General features: G+C 41.7%; 1 protein-coding gene across 2 annotated transcripts; it reads left to right on the top strand.

Moving 5' to 3' along the window:
- Positions 1-1,882: 1,882 nt before the first annotated feature.
- On the top strand, positions 1,883-25,627 carry LOC114433814 (up-regulator of cell proliferation-like). 2 transcript variants are annotated; one of them, XM_028402535.1, is made up of 8 exons: positions 1,883-1,947; positions 2,196-2,228; positions 2,325-2,362; positions 7,705-7,762; positions 7,891-7,953; positions 9,176-9,208; positions 9,305-9,342; positions 19,850-25,627. In XM_028402535.1, the coding sequence occupies exons 7-8, from the start codon at positions 9,324-9,326 to the stop codon at positions 24,499-24,501; spliced, it is 4,671 nt and encodes a 1,556-aa protein (XP_028258336.1). In that variant the 5' UTR covers positions 1,883-1,947; positions 2,196-2,228; positions 2,325-2,362; positions 7,705-7,762; positions 7,891-7,953; positions 9,176-9,208; positions 9,305-9,323; the 3' UTR covers positions 24,502-25,627. The 2 variants fall into 2 exon arrangements, with proteins under 2 accessions (XP_028258336.1, XP_028258335.1); XM_028402534.1 differs by having other exon boundaries at positions 9,295-9,342.
- Positions 25,628-25,730: the final 103 nt, after the last annotated feature.

The following is a 25,730-nucleotide window of genomic DNA, read 5'->3' as shown; positions in this document are numbered from 1 at the left end:
TGACCTCAGTCTTGTCCGAGTTTAATAGTAAAAAGTTGGAGGACATCCAGTCCTTTATGTCCTTTAGACACGCCTGTAGTCTGACTAGCGGCTCCGTTTCTTCAGGCTTCATGGATAAATACAGCTGGGTATCATCAGCATAACAATGAAAGTTTATGCCGTGCTTCTGGATGATGTATCCTAGAGGGAGCATGTAGAGGGTGAACAGGATCGGTCCGAGCACAGAACCCTGTGGAACACCGTGGTTAACCCTTGTACCTGTGGAAGACACATCCTTAGTGTGAACAAAATGAAATCTGTCAGATAAATATGATTTAAACCAGCGCAGTGCTGTTCCTGTAATCCTGATCTCGTGTTCCAATCTGTGTAGCAGGATGCGATGGTCTACGGCGTCGAAGGCAGCACTGAGATCCAGTAGAACGAGTACAGAGACGAGACCCCGGTCCGATGCCATGAGGAGGTCATTGGTGACTTTAAGCAGTGCTGTTTCTGTGCTGTGATGGGCTCTGAAACCAGACTGGAAAGCATCAAACAGACTGTTACTACACAGGTGGTCGTTTAGCTGACTTACAACAGCTCTTTCAAGTAGTTTGGAGATAAAGGTGAGGTTGGAGATCGGTCTGTAGTTTCCTAGGACGTCCGGGTCCAGTGAAGGTTTTTTAAGTATCGGAATGATCACAGCAGTTTTAAAAGCCTGTGGTACATATCCTGTTTCCAGAGACAAGTTGATCTGTCCTAATATAGAGTCTCCGATCAGAGGAATAGCATCCTTGAGGAGCTGTGAAGGGATCGGATCCAGAAGACAGGTAGTAGGTTTAGACTTGCTGATGCTGGTGGTCAGCTCAGGGAGGCCGATGGGCGCGAAGCAGTCCAGAGTTAGATCAGGATCCATTTCCAGAAGTGGCGGTGTATCCTCAGCGGTCACAGAGAGATTGTGGTTGATTTGTCCTCTAATAGTGGTGATTTTATCAGTGAAGAAGCTCATGAAGTCTTCACTACTAAGAGCTGCAGGAATGCGAGGCTCCACAGAGCTGTGGCTCTTTGTCAGCCTGGCCACGGCGTTAAAGAGAAAGCGCGGGTTGTTCTTGTTTTCTTCTATTAGTGATGAATAGTAGGCTGTCCTGGCTTTACGAAGGGCCTTCTTATACGTCAGCAGACTGTCTCTCCAGATCCTCCGGGAGTCATCTGATTTAGAGGACTGCCACATCCTCTCCATCCTACGTGTAATCCGTTTCAGTGATCGGATGTTTGAGTTGTACCACGGAGCTAGCCTCTTCTGGTTTGTAGTTTTCTTCTTCTTCAGTGGAGCAATCCTGTTTAAGACTGAGTGTAGTGTGTATTCACCTTAAATGAATAATACGGTAATGTTCAGACAAAGACCCATGGCACATCTGATTATGTCTAAAGGCACACTAGTGTTACACACTGGTTAGGAAACACTGGGATACAGGGAACCTCATTCAGTCGTGCCACAAAGAAACTCTCCTGCGCAAAAAGGCCAGAAGATGGCAGCAGAACCCTATCAAACGTTTCAACACAATCCATTGTTACACTTACATAGTTTTAAAAGTACAGTAATTCCACCGTTCAGAATAAACATAGTCAATCTTCCTGTCTGTCTTTCCAATGAGACATGAGTTTGCTTAAAATCTCATTTCTCCACAACAGACATTTGAACAGACAAACAACAGACAAAGATTAATTATCTGGACTGTTGGATTTTATATAAACCTTTCCTCCTGTCTGCAGGCTGCTTCTGGGTCCACTTTCACAAGTCAAGCCTTCATATTTAAAACTGCTGCACCCAAACGCATCCAGTTATAAATTAACATCTTAAACTGTCGCTGTACAAACATTAAAAATGCTGTTTTCTGTTTTCTATAGTTTTTGTACTCTTCAGGAAGCCCATGCCATGTCTACACTGAACACGGAGACTGGGCGCGGCAGGTGCGTACAAACAACATTAAGTGGGAGGCTCAGGTGTCTGGTTTGAAAACAGATTATTTGTCATTTATAACATGTTTTACTTGATGTCATTACAACCAATGTTGTTTCTTGACTGAACAGTAACTTAGTATTAAATAATAATTGTTGGGCATTACATAATGTGTGTATTATATAAAGTGTTATATAAGGTATGAAAAAACAGGAACATTTTCAGTTTAAAAACTCCTTTGGCTTTCCATCTCTGGCAGATAACAGCAGAAGCTCCTCCCACTTGATGTGAGGTAAGTTAATAAGATACTATACGTACTATATTACAAACAGGTACCTACTGTGTCTAGGAAACTAATATGATTTATATTTTCTTTAGGGTTTTGCAGATATTCGGAGGAAAAAGCCATGTCTACACAACCTACAGGTACATTCCTTAAAAGAATTTACCAACAAAAAAACTGTAGAGTTTAAAGGCATTGTTTCAATGCAATGGCTGAGACAATCACCTAGTTGCTGTTTCGTTATATAACATAAGCGTAAAAAGAACAGAAACATGCGGTGGTTCTTAGCACGTCAATGCAGAAACTGTTATGTGTGAGTTCAGGTAGGATCCAAATGCAGACTCAAATAACAAAGTCCAAAGATACAAAGTCCAAACAAAGACAAGAAAAATAAGATAAGATAAGATAAAGCTGTATTAATCCCGAAGGAAATTCTTGGAAAGTCCAACAAAAGGTGAGCTTTAATAAGCCACAGAAGAATCCAGCAAAGAAACTAAATACAAACTAAAGAGTCAAAGCTTGACTCAAACAAACAACATGAAAAAAAACAAAGCAAACCCACAAGAGATCCAGGTTTACAAGGAACAATAAGAGGATATCGCAGGTAGTAAAACAGACAAACTGAAAATGACATAGGGGAAGACGATTGGGAAACAAGACACATATGCAAACAATGAGGGCAGGGAAGGAGAGAAACACAAGAAGAAAAACACTTGAGGGAAATACAGATACACAAGGAAATACTACTTTTAAAATAAAACAGGAATTCCAACAAATCTTCAAAAAACACCAGAATACTGTTTTTTCTGTGTGATGAAATTGCCATTATTGCCATAATTCCATAAAGGTTAAAGGTACCAACAAAAAATAGAATAATTTACAAAAAGAGAAATTTGAAGACTAGCCTGCAAATGAGAACAAAAAATATGAAGTATGGAAGTAAGTGGAGCTATATACATATAAATGTGCATGTGTGCTAAATCAGCTGTTGTGCAAATTAAGCAGAGAATGAATCATTGTGCAAAAACTGTCAGGAGGCAAACAACATGGTGCAGTTATTGGATATTAAGGTGCATATGGGCTGCTTGATATGGCCTTTTACTAATATCCCTATATTTCTAGGCCATGTCATAATACATAAAAACAATACAAACTCCACTTATTCCATTGGCGTACTGTCAAAGACAAGAAGATAATCAATTTTGATAAATAAAAAAATCAATGACATTCTGAAACTGAAATTTGCATTTGCCCTCTAAGGACAATGATTTTCAACACACATTTCATTGCCCCTCTCACAGAGTAAGGACACAATTCAATTCAATTCAAGGACACAACTTACGGTATCTTTAAACTTATCTTTTGTACATTCATGAATAATATTTAGAGGCAGACCATTGTAACAAAGCTCTATACATAACTGTTCCCTGTATCATACACTCAACAAAAATATAAATGCAACACTTTTGTTTTTGCTCCCATGTTTCATGAGATGGACTTGAAGATCTAAACTTCATTCCAGATACACAATATTACCATTCCTCTCAAACATTGTTCACAAATCTGTCTAAATGTGTGATAGTGAGCACTTCTGCTTTGCTGAGATAATCCATCCCACCTCACAGGTGTGCCACATCAAGATGCTGATCTGACATCATGATTAGTGCACAGGTGTACCTCAAACTGCCCACAATAAAAGGCCACCCTGAAATGTGCAGTTTTGTCTCACAGCAAAATGCCACAGATGCCACAAGCATTGAGGGAGCGTGCAATTGGCATGCTGACAGCAGGAATGTCAACCAGATCTGTTGCTCGTGCATTGAATGTTCATGTCTCCACCATAAGCCGTCTCCAAAGGCGTTTCAGAGAATATGGCAGTACATCCAACCGGCCTCACAACCGCAGACCACGAGTAACCACACCAGCCCAGGACCTCCACATCCAGCAGGTTCACCTCCGAGATCGTCTGAGACCAGCCACTCAGACAGCTGCTGAAACAATTGGTTTGCATAACCAAACAATTTCTGCACAAACTGTCAGAAACAGTCTCAGGGAAGCTCAACTGCATGCTCGTTGTCCTCATCGGGGTCTTAACCTGACTCCAGATCGTCTCCGTAACAGACTTGAGTGGGCAAATGCGAACATTCGATGGCGTCTAGCACGTTGGAGAGGTGTTCTCTTCACAGATGAATCTCGGTTTACATTGTTCAGGGCAGATGGCAGACAGCGTGTGTGGCGTCGTGTGGGTGAGCGCTTTGCTGATGTCAATGTTGTGGATCGAGTGGCCCATGGTGGTGGTGGGGTCATGGTATGGGCAGGCATCTGTTATGGACGAAGAACACAGGTGCATTTTATTGATGGCATTTTGAATGCACAGAGATACCATGATGAGATCCTGAGGCCCATTGTTGTGCCATACATCCATGAACATCACCTCATGTTTCAGCAAGATAATGCACGGCCCCATGTTGCAAGGATCTGTACACAATTCTTGGAAGCTGAAAATGTCCCAGTTCTTGCATGGCCAGCATACTCACCGGACATGTCACCCATTGAACATGTTTGGGATGTGCTTGACCGGCGTATACGACAGCGTGCACCAGTTCCCACTAATATCCAGCAACTTTGCACAGCCATTGAAGAGGAGTGGACCAACATTCCACAGGCCACAATAGACAATCTGATAAACTCTATGCGAAGAAGATGTGTTGCACTGCATGAGGCAAATGGTGGTCACACCAGATACTGACTGGTTCTGAGTCCCCAGACCGCCAATAAAGCAGAAACAAAATGCACATTTCAGGGTGGCCTTTTATTGTGGGCAGTTTAAGGTACACCTGTGCACTAATCATGATGTCAGATCAGCATCTTGATGTGGCACACCTGTGAGGTGGGATGGATTATCTCAGCAAAGCAGAAGTGCTCACTATCACACATTTAGACAGATTTGTGAACAATGTTTGAGAGGAATGGTAATATTGTGTATCTGGAATGAAGTTTAGATCTTCAAGTCCATCTCATGAAACATGGGAGCAAAAACAAAAGTGTTGCGTTTATATTTTTGTTGAGTGTAGTTAGCCCGAGCACCGAATGGTGCGAGAGCCCTATTGAAATGCAAGCGTTTATTATTACACGTCATTCTTGTTCCGCCCAGAGTATCGTGAATTTGACCCCCTGAACGGGCTCAAAAACTCACCAAATTTGGCACAAAATTGTTCCCCGACGAAAATCGCGACTTGACACTGTTGCCATTGGCGGGCGTGGCCGCATGGCTCTGCAGTGCCCCTAAAGTGTGAAAATAGTCACCGCAAGCGCTACAGACTTCAGACTCGGTACATTGATGTATCGCCTCATGACAAGAAAAAAAGCCTCTTGGATGAAAATTCCACGACATACAGGAAGTCCGCCATTTTGAAAAAAAAAAAAAAAAAAGCCTTGTTCCAATTTACTCACCCCGCACTTTTGCGAACTCCTCCTCGGGGAATTGCTTGATACGGCTGAAAATTGGTGTGCTTGCCCTTAAGGGGTCAGGGACCAAAAGTTATCAAAAACGCAGCACTTCGTCATACGGTCTGGCTGTGGCGCCACCACGAAGTTGACCCTTCACCAACACACAGGCAATGGATGTATTTGTGGCTGTATCTCCCACATACTTCATCCTATGTGGATGAAAAAAATCTGGCATGCTGAGCCTGTCATTCTGAACAGATTGATATGCTAATGAGCTGATACTCTCATAGCACCACCTACTGGCAGCATGAATTGTGTTCGGGCTGATTTTCCGTGTTCCACACCTCGTGTTCTAACGAACTCCTCCTAGGGAAATACTCTGACAGACCTGAGATTTTGTCACCTGGTTCTGAAGACATGGCTGAGCAAAAGTTATCAAAAACGCAGCTCGATGTTACACCATGTGGGCGGGGCAACGCCACAAAGTTGACCCTTTTCCACCATAGAGAAAGCTGCCGTGTTTCTTGATTTATTACTTCTACCTGCCTCTTACTCTATCATGACATCAGCCGCTGTGCACCAATTCATATCACCTCATCATTAAATGCAGGTGTGGCCACATGGCTCAGCAAGGCCCCCTAGAATGAGATCTCTGTCCCCGTTTAACCTACAGACATGAAAATCGGTACGCATATTTATCACATCTAGACGAGAAAGAAAGTCTCTTGGAGGTATCCTCTAAAAAACACAGGAAGTCTGCCATTTTGAAAACATCGCTCCATTTTGCATTTTTCACTCCCCGCACTTTTGCGAACTCCTCCCAGGCGATTTGTGACCCTGCTACAAAACCTTTCACGCCTCGCATACTTCATCCAATTGAACTGAAATTCACTGTGTCCACTCAGGACACCATAGGGAATAGACACATTCCAAAACTCGTACAAAAGTCTTACGGTGTGGCCGGAGCGTGGCCTCAAAGTTTGGCGATTTCACAGGAAACAGGAAGTCAAATTAACTTCTGTGTTTACTGTCCAATTTGTACCAAATGTAACATGTGTGATCAGAGTCTGAGCCTAAATACATCTATACAACAATATTTAGGCTTTGACTTCCTCCCACATACATACAGGATGAAGCGGAGCAAAAAGTGGATTAAAGGAGTTTTTTTAACTAAAGCTTTTACATTTAAACGCTACAAATGATTAAAATGACTGACAGTGATTACCTTGATAGAGCACCATTACATTGACATTGTACAATACTGTTTTGTGTACTCAGTAAGGTTTTATGTTAAACAAGTATTAAATGTTTCAATGCAGTGCGTCACAGTGACTTCTATCAACACTCTTAACACATGACCAACCTGCTCTAAGTGCATAAACATTTTATTATCCCACCCCACCATTGTTCTTTCCGTCACTATACGTCACTGGCATAGATGAACTATAAGACAAAATATTCACCTTAAATGAATAATACGGTAATGTTCAGACAAAGTCCCATGGCACATCTGATTATGTCTAAAGGCACACTAGTGTTACACACTGGTTAGGAAACACTGGGATACAGGGAACCTCATTCAGTCGTGCCACAAAGAAACTCTCCTGCGCAAAAAGGCCAGAAGATGGCAGCAGAACCCTATCAAACGTTTCAACACAATCCATTGTTACACTTACATAGTTTTAAAAGTACAGTAATTCCACCGTTCAGAATAAACATAGTCAATCTTCCTGTCTGTCTTTCCAATGAGACATGAGTTTGCTTAAAATGTCATTTCTCCACAACAGACATTTGAACAGACAAACAACAGACAAAGATTAATTATCTGGACTGTTGGATTTTATATAAACCTTTCCTCCTGTCTGCAGGCTGCTTCTGGGTCCACTTTCACAAGTCAAGCCTTCACATATGCTGCACCCAAACGCATCCAGTTATAAATTAACATCTTAAACTGTCGCTGTACAAACATTAAAAATGCTGTTTGCTTTTGACCTCAAACATTTTTCAAAACACTTTTGCTTTCATTCTCGAGCAGCTATATAAAGAGCAGAGGTGACACAGACAAACCAGAACTTCCTCCCACCCCACCTGAGGTAAGTGTCTGTGAAACCTCATTCGCTGGAACTCTTCAATTGTTCTGTATATATCATCCAAACACTAAATTATGGGCAGGTACCGACTTGTTTCTGAGAGACTAACTCGAAACTTATGTTTTCTATAGTTTTTGTACTCTTCAAGAAGCCCATGCCATGTCTACACTGAACACGGAGACTGGGCGCGGCAGGTGCGTACAAACAACATTAAGTGGGAGGCTCAGGTGTCTGGTTAGAAAAAAGATTATTTGTCATTTATAACATGTTTTACTTAATGTCATTACAACCAATGTTGTTTCTTGACTGAACAGTAACTTAGTATTAAATAATAATTGTTGGGCATTATTAGGGATGTCCCGATCCGATCACGTGATCGGAAATCGGGCCCGATGATTTCAGACTCGATCAGAATCGGATTTTAACTCCCGATCAGGACTCGGATATATATTTATTAGGGCTCTCAAAGTTAACGCCTTCTGTGCAGGGTGGCTCTGTGTCCTGTAGTGTAGGGGTATGACTAAGCCTGTCGCCATGAACAATAAATCAATTAATTGCACGATAAATTAAGTTTTTCGGCCGCGATAAATTACATTTGCATGCTGGTTTGTTTGTCTCTCTTTCTTCTCTCTTGTGCCATCTCTGCTGTCAGTTTCTATGTTTCTGTCTACATGGTGGCGTTTGTAAAATTCACTGCAGCTGTCTGCAGCGGCCTGATGCGCATACACACATGCAAACGCAAGCGCGTGCGCACACAAGCACAGTGCGTGTTGTTTGGCTCTCTGTTGCTCATGACGTGCTAGTTGGTTTGATTTAACTCCATTGACTATGCTCAGATAAGCCATGGTAATAGGCCTACCACTACTCATAATAATATCAACATTAATATTAATATCATTAATAATAACAATAATAATAATAATAATAGTGTTGATGATTGGGGCCTTTCCAGTGTTAAATGTTCTTTAGAAATTGAAGTTTATTGATCTTTGAAAGGGTGTACTTGCATTATATGTCGTTATCATTATATTAGTTGAACATGGTCTCAAAACGACAATATTATCGATTATCGCAATAATTTCTCTTTAATTAATCAATTAATCACCCAGCAAAATCTGTTATCATGACAGGCCTAGGTATGACAGTTGCTTTTGCTGCGAGGTCTCGATGAGCTGCTGCGTGTCTGAAATCCTATTTACCGCCTTTATAGAGAATCTTGAAAGTATCGGATCGGGACTCGGTATCGGCAGATAGTCAAAATCAAATGACTCGGACTTGGACTCAAAGGCAATAAAACCTGATCGGGACATCCCTAGGCATTATATAATGTGTGTATTATATAAAGTGTTATATAAGGTATGAGAAAACAGGAACATTTTCAGTTTAAAAACTCCTTTGGCTTTCCATCTCTGGCAGATAACAGCAGAAGCTCCTCCCACTTGATGTGAGGTAAGTTAATAAGATACTATACGTACTATATTACAAACAGGTACCTACTGTGTCTAGGAAACTAATACGATTTATATTTTCTTTAGGGTTTTGCAGATATTCGGAGGAAAAAGCCATGTCTACACAACCTACAGGTACATTCCTTAAAAGAATTTACCAACAAAAAAACTGTAGAGTTTAAAGGCATTGTGTCAATGCAATGGCTGAGACAATCACCTAGTTGCTGTTTCGTTATATAACATAAGCGTAAAAAGAACAGAAACATGCGGTGGTTCTTAGCACGTCAATGCAGAAACTGTTATGTGTGAGTCAGGTAGGATCCAAATGCAGACTCAAATAACAAAGTCCAAAGATACAAAGTCCAAACAAAGACAAGAAATATAAGATAAGATAAGATAAAGCTGTATTAATCCCGAAGGAAATTCTTGGAAAGTCCAACAAAAGGTGAGCTTTAATAAGCCACAGAAGAATCCAGCAAAGAAACTAAATACAAACTAAAGAGTCAAAGCTTGACTGTAAATTAAGTACTTGTGCAAATTAAGCAGAGAATGAATCATTGTGCAAAAACTGTCAGGAGGCAAACAACATGGTGCAGTTATTGGATATTAAGGTGCATATGGGCTGCTTGATATGGCCTTTTACTAATATCCCTATATTTCTAGGCCATGTCATAATACATAAAAACAATACAAACTCCACTTATACCATTGGCGTACTGTCAAAGACAAGAAGATAATCAATTTTGATAAATAAAAAAATCAATGACATTCTGAAACTGAAATTCGCATTTGCCCTCTAAGGACAATGATTTTCAACACACATTTCATTGCCCCTCTCACAGAGTAAGGACACAATTCAATTCAATTCAAGGACACAACTTACGGTATCTTTAAACTTATCTTTTGTACATTCATGAATAATATTTAGAGGCAGACCATTGTAACAAATACAATACAAATACAAATACAAATACAACAATACATAACTGTTCCCTGTATCATAGTTAGCCTGAGCACCGAATGGTGCGAGAGCCCTATTGAAACCCTTGGGATTATTTTTAGGGCCCGAGCACCGAATGGTGCGAGAGCCCTATTGAAATGCAAGCGTTTATTATTACACGTCATTCTTGTTCTGCCCACGGTATCGTGAATTTGACCCCCTGAACGTGCTCAAAAACTCACCAAATTTGGCACAAAATTGTTCCCTGACGAAAATCGCGACTTGACACTGTCGCCATTGGAGGGCGTGGCCGCATGGCTCTGCAGCGCCCCTAAAGTGTGAAAATATATAAGTGCTACAGACTTCAGACTCGGTACATTGATGTATCGCCTCATGACAAGAAAAAAAAGCCTCTTGGATGAAAATTCCACAACATACAGGAAGTCCGCCATTTTGAAAAAAAAAAAAGCCTTGTTCCAATTTACTCCTCCTCGGGGAATTGCTTGATACGGCTGAAAATTGGTGTGCTTGCCCTTAAGGGGTCAGGGACCAAAAGTTTTCAAAAACGCAGCACTTCGTCATACGGTCTGGCTGTGGCGCCACCACGAAGTTGACCCTTCACCAACACACAGGCAATGGATGTATTTGTGGCTGTATCTCCCACATACTTCATCCTATGTGGATGAAAAAAGTCAGGCATGCTGAGCCTGTCATTCTGAACAGATTGATATGCTAATCAGCTGATACTCTCATAGCACCACCTACTGGCAGCATGAATTGTGTTCGGGCTGATTTTCTGTGTTCCACACCGCGAACTCCTCCTAGGAAAATACTCTGACAGACCTGAGATTTTGTCACATGGTTCTGAAGACATGGCTGAGCAAAAGTTATCAAAGACACAGCTCAATGTTACACCGTGTGGGCGGGGCAACGCCATGAAGGTGACCCTTTTCCACCATAGAGAAAGCTGCTGTGTTTCTTGATTTATTACTCCTACCTGCCTCTACCTTTTCATATCACATTATCGACATATGTGGGTGTGCCCACATGGCTCAGCAGCGCCCCCTAGAATGAGATCTGAGTCCCTGTTTGACCTACAGACATGAAAATTGGTACACATATGTATCACCTCAAGAAGAGAAAAAAGTCTCTTGGAGGTATCCTCTAAAACATACAGGAAGTCCGCCATTTTGAAAACACTGCGCCATTTTGCATTTTTCACTCCTCGCACTTTTGCGAACTCCTCCCAGGGAATTTGTCCAATCCAGCTGAAAATTGGTCTGGTTACTCTTAAGGCATTAGGTACCAAAAGTTATCAAAAACGAAGCACTTTGCCATATAGTCTGGCTGTGGCGCCGCCACGAATTTGACCCTTCGCCAACGCACAGAAAATAGATGTTTTTGCAGCTGTATCTCCCACATACTTTATCCTATGTGGATGAAACTTTACAGTCATGCTGAACATCTGACTCTGCACAGATTGATATGCTGATGGGCTACAGTCACTGCACCACCCACTGGGCAGAGGCCCTGTATTTTGTATATGTGTGTTTTGTTTTTGTTTTTCAAATTTCATTTCACTGACATGTCTCTGCTTCTCTGGCGCTTTTTCCCCACTGCTGGCAAAATTGCCGCAGCTTGTGGGGGGACCGGGGGAGAGAAGGGACGGCGTGATGGGGTGGGGGTAGTCACGCGGAATGCGAGGGCCTGATCATCGCTGCTTGCAGCTTTAATTAGGGCCCGAGCACCGAATGGTGCAAGAGCCCTATTGAAATGCAAGCGTTTATACTTGACTCTGGTTCCGGCACCGGTATCGCGATTTTGACCCCCTGAACGGGCTCAAAAACTCACCAAATTTGGCACAAAATTGTCCCCCGATGAAAATCGCAACTTGACACTGTCGCTATTGGCGGGCGTGGCCGCATGACTCTGCAGCGCCCCCTAAAGTGTGAAAATATTCACTGCAAGTGCTACAGACTTCAGACTCGGTACACTGATGTATCGCCTCGTGACAAGAAAAAAAGCCTCTTGGACGAAAATTCCACGATGTACAGGAAGTCCGCCATTTTGAAAAAACCACGCCTTGTTCCAATTTGCACACCCCACAGTTTTGCGAACTCCTCCTAGTGGAATTGCTTGATACGGCTGAAAATTGGTGCACTCGCCCTTAAGAGCTTAGGGACCAAAAGTTATCAAAAACACAGCACTTCGTCTCACGGTCTGGCTGTGGCGCCACCACGAATTTGACCCTTCGCCAACGCACAGGAAATGGATGTTTGTGGCTGTATCTCCCACATACTTCATCCACTGTAAATGCAAAAAATCAGGCACGGTGAGCCTGTCATTCTGAACAGATTGATATGCTAATGACCAGAAACTCTCATAGCGCCACCTACTGGCGGTATGAATTATGTTCAGGCTGATTATCCATGTTCCACACCTCGTATTTGAACAAACTCCTCTTAGGGAAATACTCTGACGGACCTGAGATTTTGTCACCTGGTTCTGAAGACATGGCTGAGCAAAAGTTATCAAAAACGCAGCTCGATGTTACACCGTGTGGGCGGGGCAACGCCACAAAGGTGATCCTTCGCCACCATAGAGAAAGCTTCTGTGTTTCTAGATTTGTTCATCCTATCTGCCTCTTTCTCTATCATGACATCAGCCCCTGTGCACCTTTTCATATCACCCCATCGCCATATGTGGGCATGGCCACATGGCTCAGCAGCGCCCCCTGGAATGAGATCTGCTTCCCCGTTTGACCTACAGACACAAAAATAGGTACGCATATGTATCACCTCTAGACAACCAAAAAAGTCTCTTGGGGGTATCCTCTAAAACGCACAGGAAGTCCGCCATTTTGAAAAAACTGCACCATTTTGCATTTTTCACTCTCTGTACTTTTACGAACTCCTTCTAGAGGATTTCTCCAATCCGCCTGAAACTTGGTCTGGTTACTCTTAAGGCATAAGGGACCAAAAGTTATCAAAAACGCAGCACTTCGTCACACGGTCTGGCCGTGGCGCCGCCACAAAGTTGACCCTTCGCCAACTCACAGGAAAGATGTATTTTGGGCTGTGTCTCCCACATACTTCATCCTATGTGGATGAAACTTTACAGTCATGCTGAACATCAGACACTGCACAGATTGACATGCTGATATGCTACAGTCACTGCGCCACCTACTGGCCGGAGGACCTGTCTTTTGTACATGTGTGTTTTGCTGTACTCTTCTGCCCTGCAGAACACAGCTCGTGCCGGTACAGCTGGAAGAGAGGTCGTAGGCCGAAAGGGAAGGAGGCGGCTGCTGGTCCCGCGGACCGCAAGGGCTGCGAGGGCCCGTCATCGCTGCTTGCAGCTTTAATTATTTTTATTTTTTTTCCACCTGAGATCGCATTTTTGGAGGCCTTAACATGCCCCAAAACTCACTAAACTTGGTAGAAAAATTAATTCGCCCGAAAAATTTTAAAATTTGCTGACCTTTGAAATGCACATGGGCTCTATAGCGCGTAGCCCCTCTAGTAGGTTTGACACAGGATCATGAAAATTGGCACACATATATATCCCAAGACGCACAAAAAAAGTCTCTTGGACTTGGACCCCAGGAAGTCCGCCATTTCAGACCCTCCTACAAAACCTTTCATGCCACGCATACTTCCTCCAATTGAGCTGAAATTCACCGTGTCCACTCAGGACACCATAGGGAATAGACGCATTCCAAAACTGTTCCAAAACTGTTATGGTAGGGCCGGGGCGTGGCCTCAAAGTTTGGCGATTTTACAGGAAACAGGAAGTCGCTATAACTTCTGTGTTTACGATCCGATCGGTACCAAATGTCACACGTATGATCAGAGTCTGACCCTAAACACATCTATACAACAATATTGAGGTTTTGACAGAGCGCCACCTACTGGCTACAAAAAATATCATGGTAGCAAACTGCTCACACATGCTCCATCTAATGCACTTGAAATGTCATGTGTCTACTCTTGAGACAATAAGGAACACACATGTTCAAGACTGTGTACTAAAGTATTACAGTTTGACGGGGGCGTGGTTTCAAAATTTGACAATTCCATACCAACAAGGAAGTTGCTGTAATTTCTGTGTTTACTGTCCGATCTGCCCAAAAATGGACATGTATGATCGGAGCCACAACCTGAATACTTGTGTCAGACATTGTTCAGTTTTTGACAGAATGCCACCTACTGGCTACACAAAATGTTGTGTTTTCATAGGTTTTTCTGCCCCCCTGGCCTGCTTTGAGTAGGATCATGAACATTGGCACACATGTATCACTTCCAGACGCACAAAAAAGTCTGTTGGACCCCCCCTCCAAACCCAACAGGAAGTCCGCCATTTTGAAATTTATGGCATTTTTGGCGATTTGTGACCCTGCTACAAAACCTTTCATGCCTCGCATACTTCATCCAATTGAACTGAAATTCACTGTGTCCACTCAGGACACCATAGGGAATAGACACATTCCAAAACTCATACAAAAGTCTTACGGTGTGGCCGGGGCATGGCCTAAAAGTTTGGCGATTTCACAGGAAACAGGAAGTCGCAATAACTTCTGTGTTTACCGTCTAATTTGTACCAAATGTAACATGTATGATCAGAGTCTGAGCCGAAATACATCTATACAACAATATTTAGGCTTTGACAGAGCGCCACCTAATGGCTAAACAAAATGTTGTTATCATAGGTTTTTCTGCCTGCCCCCCTGGCCTGTTTGAGTGTGACCATTTTGGTCGCACATGCGACCTAATTTCTCAGTGGTGCAACCAAAAAATATCAAAGGTCGCACCAGTGTGACCAGCTGTTAGAGGGAGATACATTCTCTGCGACTCTCAAAAGTCTCCCTGTGGTCCAACAACACACACACACACACATCAGGCTCATATCGTGGTCTAAACCAATCAGAGACAGTGAAGGGTGGGGACCCCTGGACAACTAATTATATATCTCAATCACAACTATTAAATAAATATTGTGTTATATGATTTTAATAATTTTTTTAATTCACAAACAAACTGCGGTGTTAAGTGTGATGTGGTGCACCTAACTAAGAAAAAAAGCATTCCAAAACTCTTTCAAAAGTGTTACAGTGTGGCAGGGGCATGGCCACAAATTTGACCCTTCGCCATTACAAAGGAAATTACTCTATTTTCTGCAGTACCACCAACATACTTCATGCAATGTGGACAAAATCTTACAGTACTGCTATGGACCCAAGTTCAAACAGATGCTAATAGGACGATACGGTCATAGCGCTACCTACTGGAAACAGGAACTTTCTCTTGTAAACATGTGTTTGTTGTATGTCACTGGAAATGTGAGGAGAGGAAAGCAAAGGACAGGAGAGTATAGGAGAGGAGACTGCATTGGCCCCACAGATCGCAAGGTGTGCGAGGGCCCGCAATGCTGCTTGCAGCTTTGATTGTATTTACTTTTGATAAAATGAACATTTTTTCTGTTACATATCTTCTTTGACATAAATATGCTTTGCAAAGTGAGAAGACCACCTTCCATATAAAATCTTAGACAATCCTACCACCAATATGTTCCTTGTAAAATTGAACAAAAATAAAGCTGCTTTCTATCAAACAGTTAGCCAACCCATCATCTTTACATTTGTTAAATGTGAACATTGTTCATGACAGCACTTCCTGACTGGACTCTGATTGTGCCGCTTTATATATTTAAGTGGCATAAATTTGAAATCTGCCTAACAAGTGTCAATGCTCTTCCCATTTTTATGACAATGCTATGAATCTGCTTTATTGTCAATATTAATTCCGGCCCATTACCATAGACTTTGTTTTATCAACATTATCAACATCACTAGCATATTATCTTCCACCCACTCTACTACTACATGCAACTCTGCCTGTAATGCACTTTCTAATTTTGATATTGATGAGTGTGCTGTATATACTGTAGAGTCATCTGCATACATAGCAGTTTCTGCCTTTTTTAACACCAATAGCAAATCATTTGAAAGATACACTCAACAAAAATATAAACGCAACACTTTTGTTTTTGCTCCCATGTTTCATGAGATGGACTTGAAGATCTAAACTTCATTCCAGATACACAATATTACCATTCCTCTCAAACATTGTTCACAAATCTGTCTAAATGTGTGATAGTGAGCACTTCTGCTTTGCTGAGATAATCCATCCCACCTCACAGGTGTGCCACATCAAGATGCTGATCTGACATCATGATTAGTGCACAGGTGTACCTCAAACTGCCCACAATAAAAGGCCACCCTGAAATGTGCAGTTTTGTCTCACAGCAAAATGCCACAGATGCCACAAGCATTGAGGGAGCGTGCAATTGGCATGCTGACAGCAGGAATGTCAACCAGATCTGTTGCTCGTGCATTGAATGTTCATTTCTCCACCATAAGCCGTCTCCAAAGGCGTTTCAGAGAATATGGCAGTACATCCAACCGGCCTCACAACCGCAGACCACGAGTAACCACACCAGCCCAGGACCTCCACATCCAGCAGGTTCACCTCCGAGATCGTCTGAGACCAGCCACTCAGACAGCTGCTGAAACAATTGGTTTGCATAACCAAACAATTTCTGCACAAACTGTCAGAAACCGTCTCAGGGAAGCTCAACTGCATGCTCGTCGTCCTCATCGGGGTCTTAACCTGACTCCAGATCGTCGCCGTAACAGACTTGAGTGGGCAAATGCTCACATTCGATGGCGTCTAGCACGTTGGAGAGGTGTTCTCTTCACGGATGAATCTCGGTTTACATTGTTCAGGGCAGATGGCAGACAGCGTGTGTGGCGTCGTGTGGGTGAGCGCTTTGCTGATGTCAATGTTGTGGATCGAGTGGCCCATGGTGGTGGTGGGGTCATGGTATGGGCAGGCATCTGTTATGGACGAAGAACACAGGTGCATTTTATTGATGGCATTTTGAATGCACAGAGATACCGTGATGAGATCCTGAGGCCCATTGTTGTGCCATACATCCATGAACATCACCTCATGTTTCAGCAAGATAATGCACGGCCCCATGTTGCAAGGATCTGTACACAATTCTTGGAAGCTGAAAATGTCCCAGTTCTTGCATGGCCAGCATACTCACCGGACATGTCACCCATTGAACATGTTTGGGATGTGCTTGACCGGCGTATACGACAGCGTGCACCAGTTCCCACTAATATCCAGCAACTTCGCACAGCCATTGAAGAGGAGTGGACCAACATTCCACAGGCCACAATAGACAATCTGATAAACTCTATGCGAAGAAGATGTGTTGCACTGCATGAGGCAAATGGTGGTCACACCAGATACTGACTGGTTCTGAGTCCCCAGACCGCCAATAAAGCAGAAACAAAATGCACATTTCAGGGTGGCCTTTTATTGTGGGCAGTTTAAGGTACACCTGTGCACTAATCATGATGTCAGATCAGCATCTTGATGTGGCACACCTGTGAGGTGGGATGGATTATCTCAGCAAAGCAGAAGTGCTCACTATCACACATTTAGACAGATTTGTGAACAATGTTTGAGAGGAATGGTAATATTGTGTATCTGGAATGAAGTTTAGATCTTCAAGTCCATCTCATGAAACATGGGAGCAAAAACAAAAGTGTTGCGTTTATATTTTTGTTGAGTGTAGATAGTGTCCCTAAACAAATTCTCTGTGGTACTTCACACTTAAGCAGTTTGGATTTCGATATGCTGCCTGCCGCCTATCCCTCAAGTAACTGTCCATCTGCTTCAGTACAGCTCCTGTGAAACCATAATGTTCCAATGTCTTTAACAACAGACAAAGATCAATAATATCGACAGCTGGGCTAATGTTTAAGAACCTACACCCACCAAATTCCTTCAATCCAGTTTAATCTGCCAGTGTGCCAGCATGTTGAAAAATCAGAAAATAAGTTATTATTGTCAGAGAATACCTCCATCATTTTTCTTACTACTGGTAAAAGACTTATAGGCCTACTATTAGAACCAGCAAAAAGGTGCTGCTGGATTATCCAGCAATGGAATCACTTATACCATTTTTTCATGCCTGTGGACAGATACAGTTTTCAATACTAAAATACATAAAATGTTCAGCGAGGATGAAGGAGAGAGAGAGCGGAACAAACATGGCAGGTTGTTGATGTTGACAAGCAAGATGAAACAGTGAGGGTATCTATATATATATATATATATCTCATCGGTCAATAGATAGTAATAGTAATTAAAACAAAGATGAGCAGCAGAGACTGATGTAGTCAATGAACACTGGAGCATTCAGGGGCCGGACCGCAGGTCAGCATGCAGGTCTGGAGACCCGCAAAGACAGAGAGAGGGGCACAAAACTATGAGGAAGACAGCAATCACAGATTATGAGATGAATTACCACAGATGAATTACCAGTATGAACCAGACTAATGAGAATAGAGGAGAGGTCAGAGGGTGAGAGGGGGATTTGAGGGGAACTGCTCAGTGGATCATGTGTGTGCCCCACGACAGCGTAGGCCTATAGCAGCATAGCTGTACTGAAAGTTAAACCTTTATCGGCCCTATGACCCCTGTTATACCTGTGCCTGAGGCGACTGTACTTGTACCTATCAGCCCTACACACTATGTTTAAGGCTAACTATACACTTTACTAAATAGAAAGGTTTTAAGTCTAGGCTTAAAGGTGGAGGCAGTGTCTGCCTCTCTGACCCAGAATGGTAACTGGATCTATATTAGCAGTGCCTGATAGCTAAAGGCTCGTCCTCCCATTCTACTTTTATGAATCCTAGGAACTACAAATAAACATGCACTCAGAGATCTAAGTGTCCTATTAGAACATACGGTACAATCAGGTCCTGCAGATATCATGGAGCTAGTCAATGTACAGCCTTGTAGGTAAGGAGAAGGATTTAGAAGTGTATTCTTGAGCCCACTGGGAGCCAGTGAACAGAAGCTAGAACAGCAGAGATGATCCCTTTGGCTGCTTCCTGTCCTTCTGGATCAGCTGCAGGCTGTTCATGCAGTAATGCGGACATCTTGACAATAGTGAGCTGCAGTGGAGGAGTTTTTCAGCATCACTCTGAGGATGCTCCTGATCTTAGCAATATTACGGAGGTGAAAAAAGGCGGTCATAGAGACCTGTTTCATATGAGGGATAATTTTTTTTTTGAATAAGCAAGGACATATTTGATTCAGTACAATTGCCCGGGGTGTAATTCTGTGTAGAACCGTCACTGTATCCATCTCTTAATCTCAGACTGACAGTAGTTTACAGGACAGTGTACTGTCTGTATAATATTATGATAAACACCATGTTTCTCTATGATGTGCGACAAAGAGAACATGTATGAGGTAAATAAACCCTAAGACTGACCCCTGAGGGACACCATACATTGTATCAGAGAGAAGAAAATAAGTTACACAGACAGTAGATCATATACTGTCGGCCTATGCAAAAAAGGAGGATGTTGCCAACATGCAAAATGCTATGATGCAAATTTTGTTACACGGTGCACTGTGACTATAATAAAGCAAACCAACTGGTAATAAATTCTGTTCAATGAATCCAAATGGAACTCCACATAGAATCAAACATTGCATCAAATCAGTTTCCCATAAAGAAGAATTTGTATCGCTGAAATATTTTATGTTGTTTTTACTGAACTGAAACATTTGTGCTATATTATCTTCTCTAAAATGTAATTCTTCTCTTTAACAGCCCTGCTGAACCTTCTTTCCAGATTAGGACTGAAGGACTTTTATCCCAACAAGCTCACTCTTCGGTCTCTCTTAGAGATCAACAAAAACAGCCTACATGAAAAACAAGTTTCATCAGTGCAGGAAATACCATGGTATTTTCTCAGAAATCTTTTTAAAATCAATGCTGAATGTAGAAGCTGTACACAGTTATCAACCGATCATTATAAAGATGATGACCCTTTTGACCTAGACCATTACCCTGATGATGACTCTGACAATAAGGTTAACCCTCTAGACCTCATAGTGGCGCTCTTCCTCTGTGCTGACAGCTTCTTACAGCAAGAAATGGCTCTGAAGATGTCAATGTGCCAGTTCTCTGTTCCTCTGCTGCTGCCCTATGGCAATAAGAGTCAGTGCAGCCTGATGCTTTGGGCTCTGAGAGACATTGTCAAAGAGTGGCGTCCACATGATTTGTCTGAATCAAAAGGCTTTGTTGAAGACAACATTGTCCAAACACATGTACCACTCTACTCCTTTGTGAGGCTGAAAAACTGCAGCTTATCAAAGTCCCAGCTTTTGAATCTTGTTCTCAGCCGTGGCCAACAGAATCAAAACATCTTCATACACAGAGATATAGAAGGAGGAGCGCTTAAAAGAGAAATAGCCGATGGACTTGTAGAAGTTTGCTGGTACCTTCCCTGTGGGAGAGAAAATCTGGACATCTTTTCAGAACCAGTCGCCTTTACTAATTTGCGGGAAAACATCTGCGAGTCACTTGCACAATTTAATTTTCTGTTTCAAGTGTCAGCTGCCACCTTTGTGTTCCTGGACAAAGTTGAAGAAAATGAAGAGAAGATTCTGACCTCTCTTCAAGATGTGAAATCAAAACTCTTCTTGGTAGTAAATCGCAGAGATGGGAGTGCTCGAGAGGACATGAAGACAGTCAAGACAATAATGGAAAAACTGGCTTTACCAAACAGCAATGTGACAATAGCAGACTCAAAGGTAAATAAAGCAGAGTTTTCTAAGAAACTTTGTGCAGCCATCAAGACATCTCTGGCACAGGTAACAACTACAATGAACATCACTGATATGCCTGCCAAAGCTACTGAGCTTGGTCTGTCTGTGGATGAATGCAAGAGTGATGAAGAAAAGAAGGCAGCTGAAGACATTATGAAAGGAATTGGGATGCGAAGGATACCCGACTACAAGAAACAGCAACTTCCTTTGCAGGGAGAAAACTGGAAAAGGTTAGCACAAATAGAAAAGGAGGAGTGTAGAATGAAGAAGTCTGGTGACTCAGGACTGGAGCAGTGTATAGCTAAGATACAGGAAGAAAAACAAGGAATTAAAAACAAGCAAAGGGAGTACAAACTGTCCAAAGGAATGGAGAGTTTCATTGATAACTTCTCTGCCAAAACCAAAGAAAAAAGAGATTTTTTCCTTAAGTGGATGAAACTGATGCTAGATAAACAATCACGAAACAAACTCTCTGTGCTGCGTAACAAATTCAAAGAAGAATGCAAGAACAAAAATGTAAAACTCATTGCAGAGTTAGACAAAGCTCTACTGGAGAGCTCTTTAGGAATAGAACATTACATGAGAGAGATGGGACTCATCTATGAGTTCTCTGTTCCCTCACAAGATAAAATCTCTCATCTCCCTCATTTAGCAGCTGAAATGCTATGGGATGGATATCCCTTGGAGCTCCTAGATGGAGATGCTTCCAACATCTCAGAGAGATGGGTGACAGATGTGCTGATGGAGCTTCACAAGAAGGTTGGAGGGAAGAGCAGACTGCTGGTTCTGACTGTGCTGGGTGTTCAAAGCACGGGGAAGTCAACCCTCCTCAACACCATGTTTGGAGTGCAGTTTCCTGTTAGCAGTGGCAGATGTACAAGAGGAGCGTTCATGCTGTTCCTCAGAGTTGGACAGGATTTGAAAAGTGAGCTGAATTATGACTTTATACTTCTCATTGACACAGAGGGTCTAAAGTCTCCCGATCTGGCACAGCTAGAGGACAGTTATGAGCATGACAACCAGCTGGCAACATTTGTTGTTGGCTTAAGTGATGTCACTATTATCAATGTAGCAATGGAGAACTTTGCAGAAATGAAAGATGTGTTGCAGATCACAGTTCATGCATTCTTAAGAATGAAACAAATTGGCAAAAAGCACATTTGTCATTTTGTACACCAGAATGTTGGTGGAGTTTCAGCTCATTCCAAAGGCATGACAGAAAGAAAACATCTGTTGGACCAGCTCAATGAAATGACACTGATTGCTGCAGAAATGGAAAAACAGCCTGGCATCAAAGCATTCACTGATGTGCTGGACTATGACATAGAAAAAAACAACTGGAACATCCCAGGACTCTGGCATGGAACCCCACCAATGGCACCAGTGAACACAGGCTACAGTGAAGCTGTAGCAGATTTCAAGAAAAATCTGTTGGAGACACTGAAAGGCGACAGAAGCACTGAGCCCTCACAGATCCCTGAGTTTCTAGAATGGATGAGAAGTCTCTGGAAAGCAGTAAAGTATGAGAACTTCATCTTTAGCTTCAGAAACACTCTTGTGGCTCACGCCTATGACAACCTCTGCAAAGAGTTTAATCAGTGGGAATGGGACTTTAGAAAGGAGATTTTTAACTGGCAGACAGGAGCAGAGTTAGAAATCCTTAATGCAGACAATGAAACTCAAGTGGAAAACTGGAAAAAACTGGTTGACTCAAAAAAAGAAAAAGTGAAACACAAAATAAAAGAACAACAGACACTAATGGAGAAGAAACTCCATGACTACTACAAAAGGAAAGACCGAAATGTAAATCTCATTGAGAGATATAAAGCTGACTTTTTCAACAGTATCACTGGTCTTACAAAGGAAGTTCAACATTCAGTGAGTACTAAACTAGATCACAGTCTTGACCTAAAAATATATACAAAGAAGGCTGAAGACATACAGAGGAAGTACAGAGGTGTGATTGAAAAGCAGGTCATGAAACTTCTGAGTGACTGCAAAAACTCCAGGCTGTCTGATCAGCAGCTGACACAAGAGTTTGAAAAGATGTGGAGCAGAGCCACTGCAGATATTTGTGGCCTGAAAGAAGAAGACATTGTGGGATGTGTAATGGAGCAGCTGAGAAAACATTTTGCAAACCTGAATGTTAATGAAGAATTACAGAACATTGACTTGAAGGAAATTGGGAAGAGTCAATTTAAGACCAGTAGAGAGCATATGGAATCAATGATGCAACAGATAAAACAATTTTTTGTAGGGGACTTACAAAGCTTTGCAGACAGTGTCATTGAATCTTGCACTAGATTTATACGTGATAAAGCAAAGACAAATGAAGATTACCACGACTCTTTGACAAGGGATCTTCTGGAAAGAATTGACAAATCCCTTACAGAAAGTTACAGGCGTCACAAAACAAACAAGCGGTTTGAGATTGATCTTAAACTCCATATTTGTGGCATTGCTGCAAGAGAATTCCTCAAAATGCACAAAAGGTTCTTGTCAGAGAAAAATCCTCAAAACCAGCTGGAGAAGTACAAGGCTCAGTACCTGTCAGACTTTCTGGACTTGTACAAACAGAGAGATCATTGTCAACGCAAAGCAGCTGATTTTGTCAGAGTTTGTCTCAAACCTGCAATGAAAAACTACATCAACAGATCTCTGGGAATAGACATCGTGGAGGAGATGCTGACAAGCTCTCATTCAGCAGAGTACAGCTCCCGCTCCTTTTTCCAGTACAGCATTCAGAAGGAGCTGCTTCAAAAGGGAGACTTTCAGAGCTTTGTCAAGTACATTGGTAACTATGAGATATATGTTAAAGACTGGATATTTCAGCACATTGAACAAAAAATGTCTGAGGAGAAGACTCTGTGCAAACTGATGAACAAAAATCTGCAGGTTATAGTCAAAAAAATAACAGAAGCCACAGAGCAGGCCTCAAAAAGACGTGACGGTGTTCTGCTACCAGATGACAAAGAAAGCATCACAGAGTTCATCAATAACATGCACAAACATCTGATTAAGGACATCTCAATTTCAGTGGAGGATGAAAAAGCCACACTGTTTCAGATCCAGAGCACATGTCACCCATTTGTCAAGAGTCTAAAGGCCTCAATACAAGACTTGAAATCACAGCTTCAGGAGGAATTCTCAAAATCTGAAGACGTCACAGAGGTTCTGAACAAGCTCCCAATCAAACCACAGGACGAGCTTTTCAAGCGGGTGTTTGGGTGTGGAAAGCAATGTCCATTTTGTAAAGTTCCCTGTGAAGCCGGAGGAAAAGATCACCAGCAACACCATGCAGCTGTGCATCGCCCAGAAGGTCTTGGTAGATTCAGAAATGAACCAAGCAACAAACTGGTAGAAACACTGTGTACAACTCTTGTGAACAGTGACACAATGTTCCGCAATGCAGACACAAAGTCAGAGTGGCATCCTTACAAAGACTACACCAAATACTATCCAGACTGGCAGATTTCTCCAGACTCCACCATAGAAGCATCTGACTACTGGAAGTATGTCCTGGCACAGTACAATGAAAGATTTGCAAAAGAATATAGAGCCGAGCCAGCCAATGTTCCAGAGGCCTGGAGAGGCATCACCAAGAAAAAAGCACTGAAAGGCTTAAAAGAGGCCTTTAATGTAAATGAATAAAACACACACATCACATATCAAAATGGTATGTGTGCTCAGTACAAAGACTTTGGGGAAGACCAAAAGTGTACAGGGACTGAACATGTTAGCCTGACAGCAGAGCAGGCATGAACCCATACTGTTTAGTAAATGAGGCACTTGGCTAAGTCTTGAATCTGGTGAGGTTGATAGTTTGGTTTTCAGTTTCTGATTGCCTACTTGATTTTTATGTTATTTTTTGAGTAATAATTTTGTGTTGAACAAGAAGCACACCAAAAAGCTGGAAACTGTTTCATGAGAAATAAATGCACCGATGCTTAATCTGTTAAACTACAGTTTGTGAGACAGACATTTTCCTATTGTTTAAATATTCTAGTTCATTCTAAATATATACATGCATTTTATTGATACATGAGAACTTTTCTTTATTTTATGATGTGCTTTGATACAAATACTGTACTGTATATACTCTTCCTTTAATTCCCACCATATTCTTTTAAAATTTGCAATAGATTTTTTTTAATTAAATATATGTTTATATTTGTTTCTTGTTTGCTTTATTTTTGAAGATTTATTGTTTTTCAAAGTATGATGTAGGAATATGCAGAACTAAGAACATGATGAGATTATGCTTTGTGATGACAGTTTTGTTGTATCTAGAGTTTTCATTTTCTGTTTTGTTTTCCTTTATCTTGCTGCAGTGATGAATAAAATCAGTGACAGTAAATGCAGTGACACTGTTGAAGTACACAGGCTATGTGAGATGGATGTTTTCTATTCCATAATATGATAATAGTTTTTGTATTGTTTTGGTATTTCATTTTGTCTTTAAAATACTGTATGTGTATTTGATGCAAGAAAATATCTTTTCTTCATTTATATAAGACTTAATATAAGACTTGTGTTTTTTCACATTAGGGTGACTCTTGAACCAACATGTGATGAAATGATGCTGCTGCTGTATTTCTCTTTTTATAAATGTATTTGACAAGATGATGTGTTACACAATGTTGATTTAATAATAGAACCTACTAGAAGGTTGAAAATCTGTTTCTGTAATGTTTTTCTGTTTGACTTTAATGGATGGATTTTTTTTCTAGAGTTTATATGCAGTACAGTAATGTGGTCAGTGATGATGATGTATAAACAAACCCATAAAAACATAATAAACAAATGCACTAGAAATCAAAGTCTTATGTTTGACAATGTTTTTATGAATGTTAAAATATGAAAGGGTGTCATTATAATCA

The sequence above is a fragment of the Parambassis ranga genome, chromosome 3 (assembly GCF_900634625.1).
Source record: "Parambassis ranga chromosome 3, fParRan2.1, whole genome shotgun sequence".
Taxonomy (NCBI): domain Eukaryota; kingdom Metazoa; phylum Chordata; class Actinopteri; family Ambassidae; genus Parambassis; species Parambassis ranga.
Note: the sequence above shows the minus strand (reverse complement) of the source record. Positions and strands in the feature narration are given on the sequence as shown.